The 21,544-nt window shown below is 40.3% G+C and overlaps 2 protein-coding genes across 6 annotated transcripts in view; both read left to right on the top strand.

The window, feature by feature from the left end:
* The window catches only part of DNAAF1 (dynein axonemal assembly factor 1), a 68,941-nt gene extending 65,656 nt beyond the window's left edge, over nt 1-3,285 (top strand). For 3 of the 4 annotated variants that reach the window (XM_056526285.1, XM_056526283.1, XM_056526286.1), the window contains 3 exons: nt 259-336; nt 1,984-2,284; nt 3,176-3,285. In XM_056526285.1, coding sequence (XP_056382260.1) covers nt 259-336; nt 1,984-2,284; nt 3,176-3,264 — 468 coding nt within the window. In that variant the 3' untranslated portion in view covers nt 3,265-3,285. The remainder of the gene's footprint in view (nt 1-258; nt 337-1,983; nt 2,285-3,175) is intronic. The other variant, XM_056526284.1, reaches the window with a different exon arrangement.
* Nucleotides 3,286-12,072: 8,787 nt separating this feature from the next.
* The window catches only part of LOC130276633 (5-hydroxytryptamine receptor 3A-like), a 61,026-nt gene continuing 51,554 nt past the window's right edge, over nt 12,073-21,544 (top strand). For both annotated transcript variants that reach the window (XM_056526277.1, XM_056526278.1), the window contains exon 1: nt 12,073-12,528. In XM_056526277.1, the coding sequence (XP_056382252.1) occupies nt 12,459-12,528 (70 nt within the window). In that variant the 5' untranslated portion in view covers nt 12,073-12,458. The remainder of the gene's footprint in view (nt 12,529-21,544) is intronic.

Genomic DNA, 21,544 nt, shown 5'->3' with positions numbered 1-21,544 from the left:
ATTTTACTGGTAAATGGTCTATGGCATAGAAAATGGTGTTTACGGCTTAAATCACACAAGTGTTCGTGTTGGTTTTTTAAGTCAAAGCCAGAGTAGCTTCAGATGGAATATGATGTCTACTTTTCCTTTCCAAGGCATCCATTTCTGCCTTTGGATAAAAAAAATGGCATCAAACTGAAGCCCAAACTGCAAATAAAATGGCATGTGTATTTTCTGCCTAAATTGCGAAAGTGACAAACATTTTGCTCTCTCATATAGGATTTGCCAGACTTGGAAGATGTGACCAATGATGATCTGACCCCAGACATGCAGGACATCATTACTACTAGTAATAAGGCAAGTATTACTGTTGGAGATTTCATTTTTTAACATGTGAAAACAGGAGTGTTTCCCTAAATGTTTACTAGGGTCTGACACAAAGTTATATTATTTCTAAATTATACGGCTGACTGGATATTTATTGTCTGAAACATTAGATGCCAAACAGGGTTCATGGGTGCATTAGGTTTGTATGATCAGTTATGTGTTAGAGAAGTGGTCTTCAACTTCCAGCATGCCTGGACAGGTGTTGGCTGTCCACGCATGCTGGGAGTTGAAGTTTTGCAACATCTGGAGGGCCACAGTTTGAGACCACTGTTTAGATTCTGTCTGCTGGTGATCATTCCTCTGACCTGTCTAATAAATCTTCTGGTGGTGTCTATAAAGTGAATCATTCTCTGCGTCTGGATACATCAGGGAGTGCCAAATTCAAAAAACATTTCTTCACCAATTGTTATTTTTGTAATTACTGTTATTTTCAAATTACCCCTAGTTAGTAAAAGCAATAAAAAAAAACGATATGTTTGACACTAGCATAAAATGCCCCCTGCAATCTCGGTGCAGCCCCCGGCATTCTGTGCCGGGCGCTGCCTCCGAGATTGGGACGTGACATCACGGCCACGAGCCCTTGTGATGTCAAACCACGCCCCCTCCATTCATGTCTATGGAAGGGGGCGAGGCGGCGGGACCCCCGTGATCATACATCTTATCCCCTTTCCTTTGTATAGGGGATAAGATGTATAAAGCCAGAATACCCATTTTAAGTCAGTATTGAGTAAATATGCAGTGATGTGTGCCATGTTTCCAGCATATAAAGAAACTATTCTAAAACTGGTCCAGCAGAGGAGAAGATGTGAATCGGCACTAGTACATTTAACGCATGTATAGTGTGAATATAGGGCTGCGAACTGAGAGAAGCTACTTCTAATCCTGCAACGCCAGGTGTGGACTAGAGGGAACAAAAAATTTTTGCAGGTGCTCACGTTTAAACCAATATGGGTATAGACATAACTAGAACAGAGTAGATAATGGAGCACTCACGATGACATGTGTCCAAGGCAGGAAGGTCTTCTTCGATCCCAGTCTTCCGTAGTGGGGAGGCGGCAGATGGTACTGGGGGAGTCTCAGACGCTGGTCACTGACCATATCACGCCTTCTGGCGCTTAGCCAGGCCATGTATTCTAAAACTGGTCATATATTTTAGTTAGAAAGCGGACACATTGTGCCTGATATGACAGATCTTTATTTTTTTTTTTTTTTAAGTAGTCCCTCTAGATAACAGACCAGACAGCATTGCCTGTTACAGCTATATAGGGGTTCAATAGATTGACTACATAATCGTATACAGTCACTGTTAGAATGCTGGAGGCATAACATAAAGTAAATGCAATCAGAAAGATAATATCAATATATTCCCTGGCAAATGTTTTAGCAGAGTTGCCTTTAGGTCAGGCCCCAATGTATGTTTCATCCTACAAGCTTCCTTACTTTACTGCGCAACACATATTAACACATATTAAATCCTGTTATCTTTGTATCTGTGTACACTGTGATTCTCACTGATCAAAACTTGCAATGTTTCCCCCTTATTCTGGACAGTTTTGATATGAGGCCCAGAGTTTTGTCTTTGTCTTTTATGTCCCTTGTTTACTTGTCTTGTAACAGGTATATCGACCAAAGATTGAAGTGATATCTGCAGAGAGTGATGAAAGTGATGGTGAATGGGAGAAAGAAGACTTGATCACAAGCATGGGGGACAATGAGCAGCCTAGACAACACTTAATAAGTTTATTTACAAAAAATACTGATGACTTGTCAGTATCTACAACTATTCAGCCCAAGTTGACATTCAAGCCTAAAGGACCTCTCATCCAGGAAATTGTTCAGGAACATGTGGATGAAAGAGACCACAGAGATGGTCAAAATGGGAACCTTGGTGAGGACTTACTGGATGCACCAATGTTGGGTAAATGTCTAAGAACTTGACAAAATGTAAATATGCAGCTTTGTAATGTCATGCGTAGAACAAAACCATATGAAAAACTGTATGAGGTGACATACTGTATATTCAATTACATTGAACCCTGAGAGACTGAAAACTTTGCTTCTTGTGAAAACTTAGTCTGATACAATTTATCTTTAAGAACATGCTGCTGCATTAAACATTTACATTTCCAATCTCCAAAAGGTATCCCCTATCCACAGGATTGGGATAAACAAGCTGATCACTGGAGGCTCAATCACTGCCAGCATTCTATTCATTTCCTATGGGGAGACCGAACGTTGCTAAGCTCAGCATTTGGCAATGTTTGGAAGAACCATAATTAACCACATGTGTGTGGTGCCCTCTGTTTATTCCGGATTCCATTTTTCACTGTTGGGAGTCCCAGCAACCAGAACTTGAATCAGCTTGTTATCACCTATCCTGATGATATTTTGTGAATGGGAATACTTCTTTAAGACTCACTGCAATCATATTGTAAAACCTGCATAAGGCCTAAGGATATACATTTTAGAAGTGTCCCAGTTTTAGTTTGAGAACATATAGATTCATCGTAAAACAGGAAACTTTTTAGCTATTTTCAAGAATATGGAACAGATCCAATAAATCCAAAATGAGATACAGGATAGGACAGCACTAGTTATGGAAAAAATATAGATACAGTCACAGAAGGGAAACAGTATATCTATTCCTCCTAATAACATAATCCACAAAATATGAAGAGTGCAAAAACATCCAAAGTAAATATTATATTTTTATAATACATATCTGCAGTTAGTGAATTTTGAACATCTCCCCAGCCTACTTAATTAACATTTAGAGCTTTATGAACTCTGTTTTATTTCCTATTTGCAGAGAATATCAACAATGTGGATAAGACAGCTGAAGATTCATCAACCCCTGGAAAGGAGACTACAGAAAACTGCTCATATGATTTGGATTAAAATATAAAATAAATAGCTTAATTTGTTTACTGTTTTCAAAAAGAGACAATTTTTTAAATTATATCAGCCTGTTGTTACAGAATGGTGACTGACCAGTATCTTCTGTGATGTAGGTGCCAAACACTTTCAATATAGTATACATACATAAAAATCATACACAAATAACCCACCTCAGAGGTAACCCACCTCAGTCAGTATATTTAAGATGGACCTTCCTTCACCAAAAAAAATGATCTTGAGCATTCTTTCAGTGGAATCCACACAGAATACATTGTAGGCTATGGGAATGACAATGTCTGTACAGTCCTAGCCACCCTCTGAATCTCCAACGGAATAATTCCAGTTTGAGATTCCTCAGTCTGAACCTAGCCTAAATGTAATTTTGAAAAAAACTTTTGACATGTTAAAGGAGAACTGTCAGACTGTTCACCCACACTAAACCCAATACACTGGATTATACTGGGTGAATAGGATTCCAACAGGGGTCACTTACTTAAATATGTCCAGTAGGTCCTGACATATGTCCCCCAGAAGATCCTCTGCTAAATTCAGTGAATCTCTCACAGGGGCGGGGCTTTGCCGACTCAATTTACATATTCATTGTCTGTCATTCCACTTTACTAGGATGTAGAGTCACAGACAATGAATATGCAAATGGAGCGGGCAGAGCCCGGCCTCCTGCACGCGATTAACAGAATTTAGAGGATCTTCTGGGGGACACATCTCAAGACCCAATGGACATATTTAAGTAAGTGACCCCTCGTTGGACTCCTGTTTACCCACACTATAATCCAGTGTGGATTAGTGCGGGTGAACAGGCTGACAGTTTTTCTTTAAACAGTCAAAAATTTTGATTGGTTGAGGTCTGGGTACCCCCACCGATCCAGTGCGGCTGAGAACACCCTACCTTGCTGCAGAATCAAGCTTCATAGACCTACTATAAAGCTTATTTTATTAAATAAGCCAGAGAGAGGTGCACTCAGTCACAACCTTCTCCTGGCCCTATCTAGCGATTAGTGGGCATATAAACCCCCCAACTATGACCAAGTCTGTAAAAACAACTTTTGATGTCAATGACAGTAACACTCTAAGGTAAGCCAAAGGAGTGTAGCCTAAGAATTTGCAGGGGTCTCAGTGCTGACATGCATCGATAACAGATATTTCTCCATCATATTGACACATTACCCTTGGCCGATGACCAAGACAAAAAAAAGCCCTTGAAGGTGCAATCTTATTTGTATCAATTGGGAAAAAGCGGTGCTCTATCTCTCTCATAGCTCCATTTTTACTTTTCATATTACATTCTGTCCATTTTCTTCTTTTTACTACAAGTTATATATATGTTATGCAGAAGACTTAATGACATTGGAAGTTTGCCATCAGGTTGCATACATTTTGAAACTAACTTATCCAATTGTACAGAAACGTAATGGGGTATTCTGTAGCCATAATTTTACACCTATAAGAGTTCAGTGTGGGATGATAAAGAAAAGAAAACCTTTCTCACTTGCAGCTGATCCCTGGTGATGCTGTTTCAGCAAGGCTTGTATTCACAGCTAAGTGCATCCTGGTCGCTTAACACCAGAAAGGGTCTGCTCGGCCAATCACTGGCTGAGAAGGGTTACCACTATGGTCAGTAATTGGCTGAGATTACCTTACTTTTTCTCCCTGAATGTGGATATTCAATGCTCAATAAAAGGCATAAACAGTTGTACTGTTTATGTCTTTTATTGAACACTATAAGTAAAAATCCACAGCGCAAGGAGAAAAAGTAAGTTAACCACTGTGTTAATGACTTCTCCAAGAGCTAAGGGGCAATAGATCTTCAAATTAAAGGGTTAATACCAAGATTATAAATCCTGTTTAAAACGATGCAGTACCATGTCTGACTCAATGTGTATCATCATAATTCATATTTATATATATATATATATATATATATATTTTTTTTTTTTTATTAACATATATAATACAAATATAAAAATAAATCACCTATTGCTTTTTTGTTTAATTTATTAACTCATTTTCTTCATTTTTTTAACAGATGATGGACTTATAATTGTGCTAGTATACATGCTATACATAGCATGTATACTTATTAGCAGTCATTGTTTATTTAAAAAAAAAAAAACAGTCTTCTATTATTATGATGGAGGAACTTTATCAAAACCAAGTAGACCAGTTGCACATAACAACCAATCAGATTGCTTCTTTTTAACCTGTTAATGACAAAGAGGGTACCTGTAAGCTGCGCTTGCTTCAGAACAGTGATTGTCGGCTACTATCAGTAGCCGGACACTCACTGCTCACTGGCGGTCATTAACCCTTTAGACACCATTATCAATGCTGATCACGGTGTCTAAAGTGAAAGATCTTCAGTGACTCAGAGGTGCTCAAGGTAAAATGAAAGATGTCATTACAAAGTACAATTGGTCACACAAAAAAACAAGCCCTGATATGGGTCTGTAGGTGGAAAAATAAGAGTTATGGATTTTAAAAGCAAAGGAGGAAAAAACAAAAATGCAAAGATAAAAATTGGCCTGGTCCTTAAAGGGGTACTCCGCCCCTAGACATCTTATTCCCTATCCAAAGGATAGGGGATAAGATGTCAGATTTCCGCGGTCCCACTGCTGGGGACCCCCGGGATCCCCGCTGCGGCACCCCACTATCATTACAGCACAGAGCAAGTTCGCTCTGTGCGTAATGACGGGCGATACAGGGGACGGAGCTGCGTGACGTCATGGCTCCGCCCCTCGTGACATCACGACCCCTCCCCATAATGCAAGTCTATGGCAGGGGGCGTGACGACCGCCACGCTCCCTCCCATAGACTTGTATTGAAAGGGGCGGACCGTGACCTCATGAGGGGTGGAGCCGTGACATAACGATGTTCCAGTCCCTGTATTGCCCGTCATTACGTGCAGAGCGAACTCTGCAGCGGGGGTCCCCAGCAGCGGGACCGCGGCGATCTGACATCTTTTCCCCTATCCTTTGGATAGGGGATAAGATGTCTAGGGGTGGAGCACCCCTTTAAGGCCAAAATGGGCCATGTCCTTAAGGGGTTAAAAAATAACAGAAACAATCGTATTGGTTGCTGTGGGCAACTGGTAAACCTTTTCTCCACACAGGTTTTAATAAAGCTCCCCCAAGGGATGCAATGATAGAAAATGGCCATTAGATGCCACAGCTGTACTGAAGTATACTAATATACTCATCAATGTAAAAAAAAATTCATAGCATCTCTGGTTACTAAACCCACAGGAAAGAAGGTAATGTGTTTTAACCCCTTCCCTCCCCAGAATGTATAAGTATATCGTGGAGGGTCCAAATCAGCTAACATGAACCATCCGATCTCTCTGCTTCTCCAGCAAAGCAAAATTTGATGTAATTACAAAGTACAATTAGTGGCACAAAAAACAAGCCCTCGTGGGTCTGTAGGTGCAAAATTGAAAGCATTCCGATTTTTAGAAGGGAAGGAGGAAAAAAACCAAAGTGCAAAAACGAAAAAAAATGCATCCTTAAGGGGTTAAAGATGCTTACCCACCTTAATTTGGAGTCAGCTCTGGTAAATGTAGTTGTTGAACATGTTTTGGAGAGACATTCCCCTGTTTATATAAGGTCTCACAGCTGACAAAGTATATCAGAGCATAAACCAAGCAATAGAGGCGAAGGAACTACCTGTAGAGCTCAGAGCCCGAATTGTGGGGAAGAAAGATCTGAAAAGTGTACAAAACACATTTCTGCTATGCTGAAAGTTCCCGAGCACAGTGGCCTCCATAATTCGTAAATGGCAGAAGGTTGAAACAACGAAAGAAGTCTCTCCTCAGATATAGACACATGGAAGCCATCCCCCACCCCTGGAGTTTGCAACAAAAAAGGACCGAAATGAGTTTTAGACTGTGAAGCAATCTTATCTGGGTCTGATGAAACCAAAATTGAACTTTCTAGAATCATCTCTAGAGAAAAATGTCTGGAGAAAAACACGCACTGCTCATCACCTTCCCAATAACATCCTTAGAGTGAAGCATGGTGGTGGCAGCATCATGCTGTGGGGGTGTTTATAAGCGGCTGGGTCAGGAAGACTGGTCAGGGTTGAGGGAAAGCTGAAAAGAGCAAAGCACAGATATATTGTTAATGAAAACCTGATTCAGATTGCTGTGGGCAATTAGCAAAATCTTAGAAGCTTCCCAAAATAACATTATGCACGCCTAATGTTTTATTTATTTGTCTATTTATGAAATACTCATAGTGATATTATGTTCCAGTAAGTGTAAGTTCACACCAGGAAAACTGACCCACTAGTATCCCTACATATACCTAAAACTGACTACATTCTATTCATTTGTGTGCATATAACCGTGGGTATGTTGTGTATTCATGTCAGTATCTGAGATGTAAACAGATATAAATTTTTCAAGATGCAAGAAACTTCTGCACAGCAAGCTCCCATACAAAGGACCTTCAATATTGAACATATAATTCACTTTCAGGTGGTGCAAACTCATAGAAAATGGATCAGGCAGCAAAAGTTCAACAAAGTGTAAATGAAAGCCCTCACCACGTCATTCTGCAAAAGCTGTTCTTCAATCTTTATTCTTAGAACATAATGCACAGGGGGAGTTGAGGGTGCAGGGCGGCAGGATGATTTAGGCAGGGAAAAGGACTGTGCATTATGTTCTAAGAAAAAAGATTGAAGAACAGCTTTTGCAGAATGACATGGTGAGTGCTTCCATTTACACTTGTTGAACATATATTCATTTTTTTTAACCTGTTAAGGATGAACGGCGTACTGGTACGTCCCTGCGTCCTAGTACTTAAGGACCAAGGGCGTACCTGTACGCCCTATGTCCATAAGAGGTTTGAAGCAAACGCGAGAGCTGCGCTTACTTCGGAGCAGAGAGTGTCGGCTACTATTAGTAGCCAGACACTCGCTGTTAATGACTTACTGTTAACAATCCCACCCCTGCCGGTCATTGACCCTTTAGACGTGGTGATCAATGCCGATAACGGCGTCACAAGTCAAACTGCAAATCTCATTCAGAGGGGCTCATGGAACCCCTCGATCACGTGATTGCGGAGGTTCCGTGAACTAAAACACCTTTTACTGCCAATCGCAGATTCAATGATTTAGCCAGGCTATTTCAGTGGATCTCCAATCACACTGTATAATGTTATGTTATAGGCATAGCATTATACAGTAAATGCAATCTAATGATTGCATATCAAAGTCCCCTTTGGGGACTTTACCCCCCTAAATGGGCACTGTCAGATACAAAAACTTTTGATATGCTGTAAAGGTGTTGATATGCTGTAGGTTTTGCAATTGCTTTCATTAGAAAATTTTCAGTATTTCATACTGAAAAAGCCAGTCAAACCACTGCCCCCCTGCCTGCTTGGACACATACTAGTCCTGCTGTGTCCTTGCATCATCACCTATGTCATGGACACACTTCCTTGATTGACAGCTGTGAGTGCAGGGCTCACAGCTGGAGGAAAAATCCTCCCACTGTTAGCTTGTGTGCAACTACTGTCAGTGAGGACAACCTTGGAGTTGTAGTTTTGTTAATGCTAGGGGAGATGTGAGCAGACAGCATACTGAGGGAGGGGGCGGAGACCAAATCAAATCTAATGAACTCCAGGCCGGACACCAGGGTGAGGAATAGGGTGAGATGATCATGGCTGCAGACCAAGGCATTCTTGTAGTAGTATTTCTGTAGGAGACTTTGGTTCTCCTGGAATAACCTAGGGTAACTCTCCAGGGAATTCTCATTGAGGGCCATGCCCCCTCCCTTTGAGAGGAATTCAGACTAGTGAGCTAAATTAAAAGTGTAATAAAAAAAAAAAAAGGTGCTAGACACAAAAATTAGATGTACATGGTCATGATTAGGTACTGAATGATATATTAAAAACATGTTTTTATGTTGGAACTGACGGGTACACTTTAACCCCTTAAGAACTGAGCCCTTTTTCACCTTAAGGACTGAGCCCTTTTTCACCTTAAGGACTGAGCCCTTTTTCGCAATTCTGACCACCGTCAATTTAAGCGTTAATAACTCTAAAACACTTTTACCGAATATTCTGATTCTGAGATTGTTTTTTCGTGACATATTCTACTTTATTTTGGTGGTAAATTTTCGGCATTACTTGCATCCTTTCTTGGTGAAAAATCCCAAAATTTCATGAAAATTTAGAAAATTTTGCATTTTTCTAACTTTGAAGCTCTCTGCTTGTAAGGAAAATGGATATTCCAAATACATTTTATTTTTATTCACAAATACAATATGTCCACTTTATGTTGGCATCATAAAATGGACATATTTTTACTTTTTGAAAAAATTTGAGAGCTTCAAAGTAGAGCAGCAATTTTCAAAAATGTCATAAAAATTGCTAAATCTGAAGGGACAGATGTTACAGAACTACAACTCCCAGCATGCCTGGGTGGTCTAGGCATGCTGAGAGTTGTAGTTTGGCAACATCTGGAGGGCTACCGTTTGGGCACCACTGTAACAGTGGTCACCAATTGCTGGCAGTTGCAGTCCGGCCTTCCTAGTGGTTGCCACAGTAAAGATCACATTACTTTCGCTTTTATTTCATTTCATTTTTTTGTGCCATCAATTCTACTTTGTAATGACATCAGTCATTTTACACAAAAATCTACGGCGAAACGGAAAAAAAATAATTGAGCAACAAAATTGAAGAAAAAAATGCCATTTTGTAACTTTTGGGGGCTTTTGCTTCTACGCAGTAAATTTTTAGTTAAAAGTGATACCACCTCATTATTCTGAGGGTCCATACGATTAAAATGATATCCTACTTATATAGGTTTGATTTTGTCATACTTCTGGAAAAAAAAATCGCTTTTTGTTCATTTTTTCATGAGATAAAACGTGACCAAAAATACGCTATTTTGGACTTTTGAATTTTTTTGCGTATACTCCATTGATTTAATTAATGATATTTTTTTTATAATTCTGACATTTCCACACGCAGCGATACCATATATGTTTATTTTTATTTACACAGTTTTTTTTAAATAAATGGTAAAAGGGGAGTGATTCAAACTTTTATTAGGGGAGGGGTTAAATGATCTTTATTAACTTTTTTTCACTTTTTTTTTTGCAATGTTATAGGGGGCTATAACACTGCACACACTGATCTTTTACATTGATCATTGTTATCCCGTAGGATAACATTGGTTAATGACTCTGCTGCTTGATTGCTCATGCCTGGATCTCAGGAACTGGGCAGTCATTCGGCGATCGGACACACAGGAGGAAGGTAGGGACCCTCCTTGTGTCCTACAGTTGTTCAGCTGTTCGCGTCTAAAGGGCTAATAGCGTGTGGCACCGCAATCAGTGCCGCACACTATTAGCCATGGGTCCCAGCTGTGGCCCTGTGTTATAGAAAGGGAGCGGACTCAGGGCGTACAGATATGCCCTGGGTCCTTAAGAGGTTAAAAAGTGTTAAAAATTTTTTTTTTTAAAGTTTCTGATATTATATGAAACTTTTAATTACCCTTATGTTCCCATTTTATAAAAAAAAAGTTAACATATTTGGTTTTGCTATGTGCTTAATGTCCAAACTATTAAAATATAATGTTTATGATCCCGCACAGTAAATGGCGTAAACATAAATGAATATGAAACACCAAAAATATAGATTTTTGTCACATCGTATATCAGATAAAAACATTATAAAAAACAATCAAAGTCACATCAAAGCTTCCCATCAAATATCCCCATATACAGAAAAATTAAAAAAAGTTAGAGGGGTCAGAAATGGGACAATTTCATGCATATGAATTTTGTTGAAACAAAGTTAGCATTTTTTTAAAGTAGTACAATAAAAGAATAACTATATAAATTGAGTATTGTTTTAATTGCATTGACCTACAGAATAAACATAATGACCCTGATTTACTAAGAGTGGAGTGTAGGTTTCTTTGTGGGTTTTAAATCACCTACAATTTTTTTACACATGTTCTGATCTGTCTGGTTTTCCTCAGCTGTTATCCACCACATTTTCTGTGGAAACCTTAGTAAATATGTTGGGTTTTTGTGAAAATGTTGGGAAAACGCCCCTTTTCTGTGACCACGCCAGCTTTTCCCGACAGACACGCCTCTTTTTCGGCTTTTCCCAGTGATCAGGTTTTTTTATTTATTTCTGGCACAGACAGAATCTGGCACACAAGCAAAACATGTTGTGTTTACAATAGTAAATTAGTAAATTTTACCATAAAGTGCACTGCGTAAAAAACAAACCCTCCAAAATTAGCTAAATTGCAGTTTTCTTATAAATTTCCACCCGCAAATATACATTTTTTGGTTTCATGATACAGCTTATGGTAAAATAAAAAAAAAGAGGTAATTTTTGACCAACTTGTCCATAAAAAACGTGTGTCGTCTTTTTTGGATAAGTTGTCCAGGATAAAATAAAAAATAAATCAGGTTGGCAAGTCCTGCAGGAACGCATGCAAACGGAGTTCCTGCACTTTTTTCACAGCAGGAGCACCGTTCCTTTTAGTAGGAGTCCTGCAGCGCCAGCCCTTTGGTGGAAATCTAGGGTGAGTTCCTTCCAATAGTTATTAGCTTCTGAAGTTGAGTTGTTGTTTTCTGTCTAACTGCTCTCTGATGATGTCACGTCCCGGGAGCTGTGCAGTACCTATGGACATATTCTCCCATCATGCACAGCTCCCGGGACGTGACATCATCAATGAGCAGTTAGACAGAAAACTTCAGAAGCTAATAACTATTGGAAGGATTAAGATTTTTTAATAGAAGTAATTTACAAATCTGTTTAACTTTCCGGAGCTAGTTGATATATATATAAAAAAAAGTTTTTGCCTGGAATACCCCTTTAAATAAGCCTCTCTACCTAAAGCTGCCACTAGGGGAGATAGTACAGAGGAGAACATGGCTTCTTTTGAACTCAGTAATAAATCTTTATGTAATAAGCTCCCATTACTGGCCACAGGAAAAATTTGTTATTTCTTCTTCCCTAAACCACCTATAGGGGTTCTGTGTTATAGGAAATGTTAACGTTTATCATGTTTTTAATTCTTTGACATCTGTGACATTTAGGAATCTTATTCTTCAACAAGTTTATCAACTTTTTTTTTTTTTACTATCTACAACATCCTCAGAAAAAGAATAACTCCACCTCCAAACAAATAGAAGTATTATCACTTACAGTAGAATGTGCATTTCCTCTTGTCTCTCAATGTCTCCACACACCATGACTCTCCTGCTTACATGCACCTTGTTCGGTAGGTTTTGTATATGTTTAATATATTTAAAATTAGTTGTCATGGTCTGCATCAATATTATTGGTTTAACTACTTTTATCGAAATCCCTGGTGCTGGAACCAGTCAGTACTGTCCTTAATGTAGATTTCTAGTGGGAACAGTTGCTAGTTTTTTTTTTTTTTGGTGGCAACCTAGGTATGAGAAATGGGTTCACTGGCTTCATATGAATATGGATATGATTTGTTAAGGTTTCTGTTTGGACCTATGATAAGCACAGGTAGACAAAGAGGAGAACTATTAAAAGTGCATAGAATACCTGCATTTATGAGTCTTTAGAAATGGCATCATAGGCATTTTAGAAAATGTTCACAACTTTATGTCACCTGATTGCTGGCATGCAAAGATAAGTGTATGGTACATTTAATAATTTATTAATAATTTGCTACATTTAACCCCTTAATGACCCAGCCCATTTTCACCTTCAGGACCTGGGCATTTTTTGAAAATCTGACCACTGTCACTTTAAGCATTAATAACTCTGGAATGCTTTTAGTTATCATTCTGATTCCGAGATTGTTTTTTGTGACATATTCTACTTTATGTTATTGGTTAAATTTCACTGATATTTGTATCCTTTCTTGGTAAAAAAAATCTAAAAATGTCATGAAAATTTTGAATTTTTCTAACTTTGAAAGTCTCTGCTTGAAAGGAAAATGGATATTCCAAATAAATTACATATTGATTCACATATACAATATGTCTACCTTATGTTTGCATCAAAAAATTGACAAGTTTTTACTTTTGGAAGACACCAGAGGGCTTCAAAGTTCCGCAGCAATTTTCCTCAAGATTTTCAAAATCGTACTTTTTCAGGGCCCAGTTCAGGTTGGAAGTGGATTTTAATGGTCTTCATATTAGAAATACCCCATAAATGACCCCATTATAAAAACTGCACCCCCCAAAGTATTCAAAATGACATTCAGTAAGTGTTTTAACCCTTTAGGTGTTTCACAGGAATAGCAGCAAAGTGAAGTTGAACATTCTAAATCTTCATTTTTTACACTCGCATGTTCTTGTAGACCCAATTTTTGAATTTTTACAAGGGGTAAAAGGAGAGAAATCACCCTAAAATTTGTAACCCAAATTCTCTCGAGTAAGGAAATACCTCATATGTGTATGTCAAGTGTTCGGCGGGCGCAGTAGAGGGCTCAGAAGGGAAGGAGCGACAATGGGATTTTGGAGAGTGAGTTTTTCTGAAAGGGTTTTTTGGGGGCATATCCCATTTAGGAAGCCCCTATGGTGCCAGAACAGTGGACCCCCCACATGTGACCCCATTTTGGAAACCACACCCCTCATGGAATTTAATAAGGGGTGCAGTGAGCATTTACACCCCACTGGCGTTTGACAGATATTTGAAAGAGTGGACTGTGCAAATGAAAATTTTTATTTTTCATTTTCACAGACCACTGTTCCAAAAATTTGTCATACACCAGTGGGGTGTAAATGCTCACTGCACCCCTTATTACATTCCGTGAGGGGTGTAGTTTCCAAAATGGGGTCACATATGGATATTTATTGTTTTGCGTTTGTCAGAACTGCTGTAATAATCAGCCACCCCTGTGCAAATCACCTCAAATGTATATGGCGCACTCTCCCTTCTGGGCCTTGTTGTGCGCCCCCAGAGCACTTTGCGCCCACATATGGGGTATATCCGTACTCGGGAGAAATTGCACTACAAATTTTGAGGGTCTTTTTTCCCTTTTACCTCTTGTGAAAATGAAAAGTATAGGGCAACACCAGCATGTCAGTGTAAAAATTTGTTTTTTTTACACTAACATGCTGGTGTAGACCCCAACTTCACCTTTTCATAAGGGGTTAAAGAAGAAAAAGCCCCCCAAAATTTGTAAGGCAATTTCTCCCGAGTACGGCGATACCCCATATGTGTCCCAAAACTGTTGCCTTGAAATACGACAGGGCTCCAAAGTGAGAGAGCGCCATGCGCATTTGAGGCCTAAATTAGGGGGCTGTGTAGGGGTATGTGTATATGTAGTGTTTTTTACTTTTTATTTTAGGTTAGTGTCAGTGTAGTGTAGTGTTTTTAGGGTACAGTCACATGGGCAGAGGTTCACAGCAAGTTTGCCGCTGGAAGTTTGAGCTGCAGCGCAAAATTTGCGCCATCTCAAACTTGCAGCACTCATTGTTAACCTCCGCCTATGTGAGTGTACCCTGTCCATTCACATTGGGGGGAGGGGGCAAACATCCACCTGTTGCAAACTCCGAGCATGCCCTTTGGCTGTCCGTGCATGCTGGGAGTTGTAGTTTTGCAACAGCTGGAGGCACACTGGTTTGGAAACACTAAGTTAAGTAATAAACTTTCAAGTGTTTTGCAACCAAACTTAGTGTTTCCAAGCCAGTGTGCCTCCAGCTGTTGCAAAACTACAACTCCCAGCACACTGTCAGTGCATGCTGGGAGTTATAGTTTTGCAACAATTGCAACAGCTGGAGGCACTGAGGTAGGAAACGGACAATGTTTCCCAACTAGTGTGCCTCAAGTTGTTGCAAAACTACAACTCCCAGCATGCCCAGACTGTCCAGGCATGCTGGAAGTTGTAGTTCGGCAATATCTGAAGGATCAGATGTTGCCGAACTACAACTTCCAGCATGCTTGGGCAGTCTGGGCATGCTGGGAGTTGTAGTTTTGCAACATCTGGAGGTCCACAGTTTGGAGACCACTGTATAATGGTCTCCAATCTGTGCTCTTCCAGATGTTAGAGAACTACAACTCCCAGCATGCCTGGACAGACTGAGCATGCTGAGATTTGTAGTTTTGCAACATCTGGAAGAGCACAGATTGGAAACCATTATACAGTGGTCTCCAAACTGTGGACCTCCAGATGTTGCAAAACTACAACTCCCAGCATGCCCAGAAAGCCAAAGGCTGTCTGGGCATGCTGGGAGTTGCAGTTTTGAAACTCCCAGAGGCAGCAGTGAGATCGCTTTACGGCGATCTCACTGCTGCCAATGAAGATGCCGCCCTGCTGCTGCAAACTCACCGCCGGGACGCAGCGCCGCCGGGACCGCCTGGAGGACGTCGCTCGCGCCGGGACCGCTCGGGACACCGCATGGCCGGGTAAGTGACGCCGGGGGACGGGTAAGGGACACTTAGCAGAGCGGTGTGTGTCCCGATCCCCGTGATCCAGACTCACACACCGCGCTGCTATCAGCTAGTCAGATTTGACCAGCTGATAGCAGCGATCGCTGGGGGGGTGGGGGATGAAACCCCCCCCGTGGTCGCATGGTAAGATGGCTGGCTATCAGCCACCATCTTACCGGGCGCTGCGGGATGCCGCGAGTAGCAGCAAAAATGTTCATGACGTACCTGTATGTCATGGGTCTGGAACACCTTGCCACCCATGACGTACAGGTATGTCATAGGTCGGGAAGGGGTTAAAGGACATCTGCAGCGTGATTAACACTTATCCCCTATCCACAGTATAGGGGATAAGTGTTTGATCGCGGGGGGTCCGACCGCTGGGACCCCCTGTGATCTCCTGTACAGGGCCGCGGCTGTCCCGTGCTGGGGGCTTGCCAGCCGCAGCATGACGTTGCAGCCGGCACGCCTCCTCCATACATCTCTATGGGAGAGGCGGGGAGGCAGCGTTCGTGCCTCCCCGTCTCACCCATAGAACTGTATGGGGACGGGGAGGAGACGGGGCGTCACCGTTGACCTCTAGGTCGACGCTACGTCACCATGAGCGCTAATGGCGGCGCCCCATTAGGGAGATCGAGGGGGGGTCCCAGCGGTCGGACCCCCCGCAATCAAACACTTATCCCCTATCCTGTGGATAGGGGATAAGTGTCATACCGCTGCAGTTGTCCTTTAATAATCTCTTCTTTTTTAGACACTTTGTAAAACTGTTAAAGTGAATGTAAAAATTTTTAAGCATAGAATACATTTTAGATGTACTTTTCTCACTAAATCTTCCACATTATGTGGGACATTTATCATTGTAGGTGGAAGTGAAGCATTTTTCTACACTTTTTTTGTGTGCTGATAATGTGTAGGAGCACCAAATTTATTAAATGGTCACAGAGCATTTGATAAATTTTGTGCAGGTCACATTTTCTGAAATTTCACTCTTTACATACACCAAAAAGCTAAGTCTGGGCTGGTGTAGTTTAGAGACTTTTAGGTGATTTAGCACCTTTTTTTTGTGCCTTTTCACAAAAAGGTGCAGTTCATAAAACCTGTCCATATCATGTGTATTGCCAAAATCAGTGGAAATGTGTAAACTAAAAGGTGCAAAAATAAAAAAATAAAAAAAAGGACACTAGTGCCAAAATAACCCCAAATATAGATAGAAAAAAAAAGGTAAACACAATGATAAATGCCGGCCTATGTGTACATTGATGTTATAGATGTATTTAGTGGAATGTTCAGGTCTCTTCTCTCCTACCCCATCTGACATTAGGCATTAAGAGACTCTGCTGCACACCCTCCTATTCTTATTAGGAGAACACATGCACAATATTTGCTGTGCATCATACAGTGGCTCAGCAACTGTCCCTGCAGCATCTATAAAGGAAAGGGGCTTCACAACACTTTTAGGGCTAAGGTTAATTCTGACTTAATCAGTGTACATTTATTAAGATTTGGCCTCAATGATAAATTATATATGTATGTATATATATATATATATATATATATATATATATATATATATATATTAACAGAGCTGATAAGGAATAATATACAATAATTTACTTTACATGGGCTTCAGGCCAAAAATATTTGATATAGGAGAATCCAACAGAACCCCTATCTATCAGCACAAAGAAGAGGTCACATCTCTCCAGCGAGTGCTGTGCCCCCTTCATAATTTGCAGAGGCAGAGTGCCTCATCTGTACATAGGGGCAGATCAAGAACTGAAACATAGGGAAGCTCAGAGAAATAGCAACACACCAGGTGCATATTCTGCTTATTTTTTGGCAATGGCCCACACAGCATAAAAACAACATAAAAACATCCAAAATGACATGGTCAAGGAGCTGCACTCTTGCTTTTTTCAGGTCCATAAGTCATTACCATTATAAAAGCACTATTAAAACCAATAATACCATCTTACAGTCACCATATAGTGTCAGATCCAAGCTCTCTCCAGACGGTTACAGACTATATATACAGTAATGAGCAGATACAGTTACAAGTAGAATACATAGTTACATAGTTAGTATGGTTGAAAAAAGACATACGTCCATCAAGTCCAACCAGGGTACTTGATAGTATCATATGATCCTTGTTTTACATTTTTTTATTCTCGCATTTCCCAGTATTACAAGATATGCCATACACTTTTACTAGCCCCAAACCTAATCATAATGGCAGGTACATATTAGCTATTTAGTAGTTTTCCATCACACATAGAACATCATAATTATATTTCATAGAGTTATCACACATAAAGTTTTCACAAGCAATCCTCTTCTATTTTTACTCAGTTTAATTGTGATCATCCTCACTTATTTTGGTTATTTAATTTTATAACATGATTTATCACTACACATGTATTTATTTTCATCCTCTTTTTCACCATTTAAATTTATTTCCATCCTTATGATGGTCTTACTATTTTTATTTTTTTGTTATTATTTTATCATGTATATAAGCACATATTAATATTTAACAACATCTTTACACTCTCACTTTTTCCTACACCTTGGTTTAGGGTTATTATGCACATATCCCTTTTAGTGATTTCACATATGGGTCAAAATTTATTACAATTTATTAAAATGTATTAAAATTTACTAATATTAATTCTTGATAATATTCTATTATGCCCCAATTATTATTTCTATTATTATGTATCAATTGTAGTAGTTGCTGGCAGATTACTTAACCCCTTAAGCAGGGACGTGCACACATAGGAGTGAAAGGGGGCTGGAGCCCCTGCCCTTTTCCTCACCTGCCCCTCTAATGCCCTCACAAAAGGAGGTGCAGACTCAGGGTGACAGGTGCAGTAAAAAGGATCCATTGCTGGAGAGTTGTATGTGGTTTAATGGAGGGTGCTGTGCCCTCCCTGCAGCAAGGGGGCGCCACTCACCCTGTCATTATCTGCCATTTCTTTGCTTCTCTCCACAAGGAGGAGACAGGAGGAGAGGAGGCAGAGAGAAGCCCCGCCCACAGCATGTCCGGCCACAAACTTCAGTCTATGCAGCCCTTACTGTAAGTGACTGTAAATATATGTGAGTGATTGTATGTCAGTGTGTGTGTGTGTCTATCTCTTTGTATGTGCAGAGAGTAATGGCTGGGGCCTTACTGTAAGTAACTGTAAAATATGTGAGTGATTGTATGTCAGTGTGTGTGTATGTGTATATATATATATGTGTGTGTGTATGTATATATATGTGTGTGTATGTATGTATATGTGTGGGTGTGTGTGTGGGTGTCTATCTCTATGTATGTGCAGAGAGGGCTGGCTGGGGCCTTACTGTAAGTGACTGTAAATATATGTGAGTGATTGTATGTCAGTGTGTGTGTATGTATATATGTGTATGCATGTATGTGTATATATATATATATATATATATATATATATATATATATATATATGTGAGCAAGTGAATCTATGTATGTGTGTATGTTTGTGTGTATATATATATATATATATATATATATATATATATATGAGCAAGTGAATCTATGCATGTATGTATGTGTGTGTATATATATGTGAGCAAGTGAATCTATGTATGTGTGTATGTATATATGTATGTATGTGTATTTAAATATGTATGTATGTGTGTGTATATATATATATATATGTGAGCAAGTGAATCTATGTATGTGTGTATGTATGTATGTATGTGTATGTATGTATGTGTATGTATGTATGTGTGTGTATATGTATGCATGTATATATGTATGTATATATGTGTGTGTATATGTATGTGTGTGTATATATGAGCAAGTGAATCTATGTATGTGTGTGTATGTATGTGTGTGTATATATATATATGAGCAAGTGAATCTATGTGTGTGTATGTATATATGTATGTGTGTATGTATGTGTGTATATATGTATGTGTGTGTATGTATGCATGTGTGTGTGTGTATATATATATATATGAGCAAGTGAATCTATGTGTGTGTGTGTGTATGTATGTGTGTATGTATGTGTGTATATATATATATATGAGCAAGTGAATCTATGTATGTGTGTATATATCTGTGAGTGATTGTATGTGTGTACCTGTATGTATGATGTGCTTATTGCCTATATATGTGTGTCTGTGTATTTATGTTTCTTAATGTATATTTGTACCTGTATCTATGTGTCAAAGTGTCTTTTTGTATGTGTGTATATTACCTATGTACTGTATGTGCCTTTATGTTATGTGCTTGTATTTATTGTATTAAGCACATTATTAGGGAATGATTGGAGGAATGTAAGCACAGTATATAGGGAATTTATGGAAGCACAGTATTTATTTCATTATATTGGAACATTATATTTTTATGAATGCTGGCACTGTGTATAGATCCTTAGGGTGCGTTCACATGTGCCTATTTTTGCTGCAGATTTTGCTTCCCATTGACAATGGGAAGAGAAATCTGCTAAAGCAAATCTGCAGCAGATCTGCAGCAGAATATACGCACGTGTGAACGCACCCTTAGTGGTGGCACAGTATAGTTAAATAATAGTGGCACAGTATATAGTTCATTAATGGTGGCACAGTATATAGGGAAATAATAGATGAATGGTGGCACAGTATATAGTTCATTAATGGTGGCACAGTATATAGGGAATTAATAGATGAATGGTGGCACAGTATATACCGTATTTATCGGGGTATACCACGCACCGGCCTATAACACGCACCCTCATTTTACCAAGGATATTTGGGTAAAAAAAGTTTTTTACCCAAATATCCATGGTAAAATGAGGGTGCGTGTGTGCGCGTGTATACCCCGATACACCCCCAGGAAAGGCAGGGGGAGAGAGGCCGTCGCTGCCCGCTTCTCTCCCCCTGCCTCTCCTGGGGTCTAGAGCCCTGGTGCCGGCCCTTCTCTCCCGCTGGCTATCTGCGCCGCTGCCCGTTCTCTCCCCCTGACTATCGGTGCCGGTGCCCCATTGCCGGCGCCGATAGCCAGGGTGAGAGAAGCGGCGCCGACAGCCAGGGGAAGAGAAGGGGCAGCAGCACCCATTGCCGGCGCCGCTGCCCCGTTGCCTCCCCCCATCCCCGGTTGCATAATTACCTGTTGCCGGGGTCGGGTCCGCGCTGCTTCAGGCCTCCGGTGTGCGTCCCCTGCGTCGTTGCTATGCACTGCACAGCGCGGCGCACTGACGTCATGCGCCGCGCCGTGAAAGCTCATAGCAACGACGCAGGGGACGCACACTGGAGGCCTGAAGCAGCGTGGACCCGACCCCGGCAACAGGTAATTATGCAACCGGGGATGGGGGGAGGCAACGGGGCAGCGGCACCGATAGCCAGGGGGAGAGAAGGGCCGGCAGCAGGGCTCTAGGCCCCAGGGCAGGCAGGGGCAGAGAAGCCGGCAGCGCTGGCTGTCTCTGCACCTGCAAAGCCGCTGCAGTTCATTGATTTAAAGCGCCCGCTTTAAATCATTGAACTGCAGCGGCTTATTGGCGTATAACACGCACATAGACTTTAGGCTAAAAAATTTTGCCTAAAAAGTGCGTGTTATACGCCGATAAATACGGTAGTTCATTAATGGTGGCACAGTATATAGTTCATTAATAGTGGCACAGTATATAGGGAATTAATAGATGAATGGTGGCACAGTATAAAGGTAATTAATAGATGAATGGTGGCACAGTATATAGTTCATTAATGGTGGCACAGTATATAGGGAATTAATAGATGAATGGTGGCACAGTATATAGGTAATTAATAGATGAATGGTGGCACAGTATATAGTTCATTAATGGTGGCACAGTATATAGTTTATTAATAGTGGCACAGTATATAGGGATTTAATAGTGGCACAGTATATAGGGAATTAACAGATGAAT

This window comes from Hyla sarda, chromosome 6 (genome assembly GCF_029499605.1).
Source record: "Hyla sarda isolate aHylSar1 chromosome 6, aHylSar1.hap1, whole genome shotgun sequence".
NCBI classification, from domain to species: Eukaryota; Metazoa; Chordata; class Amphibia; order Anura; family Hylidae; genus Hyla; species Hyla sarda.
Note: the sequence above shows the minus strand (reverse complement) of the source record. Positions and strands in the feature narration are given on the sequence as shown.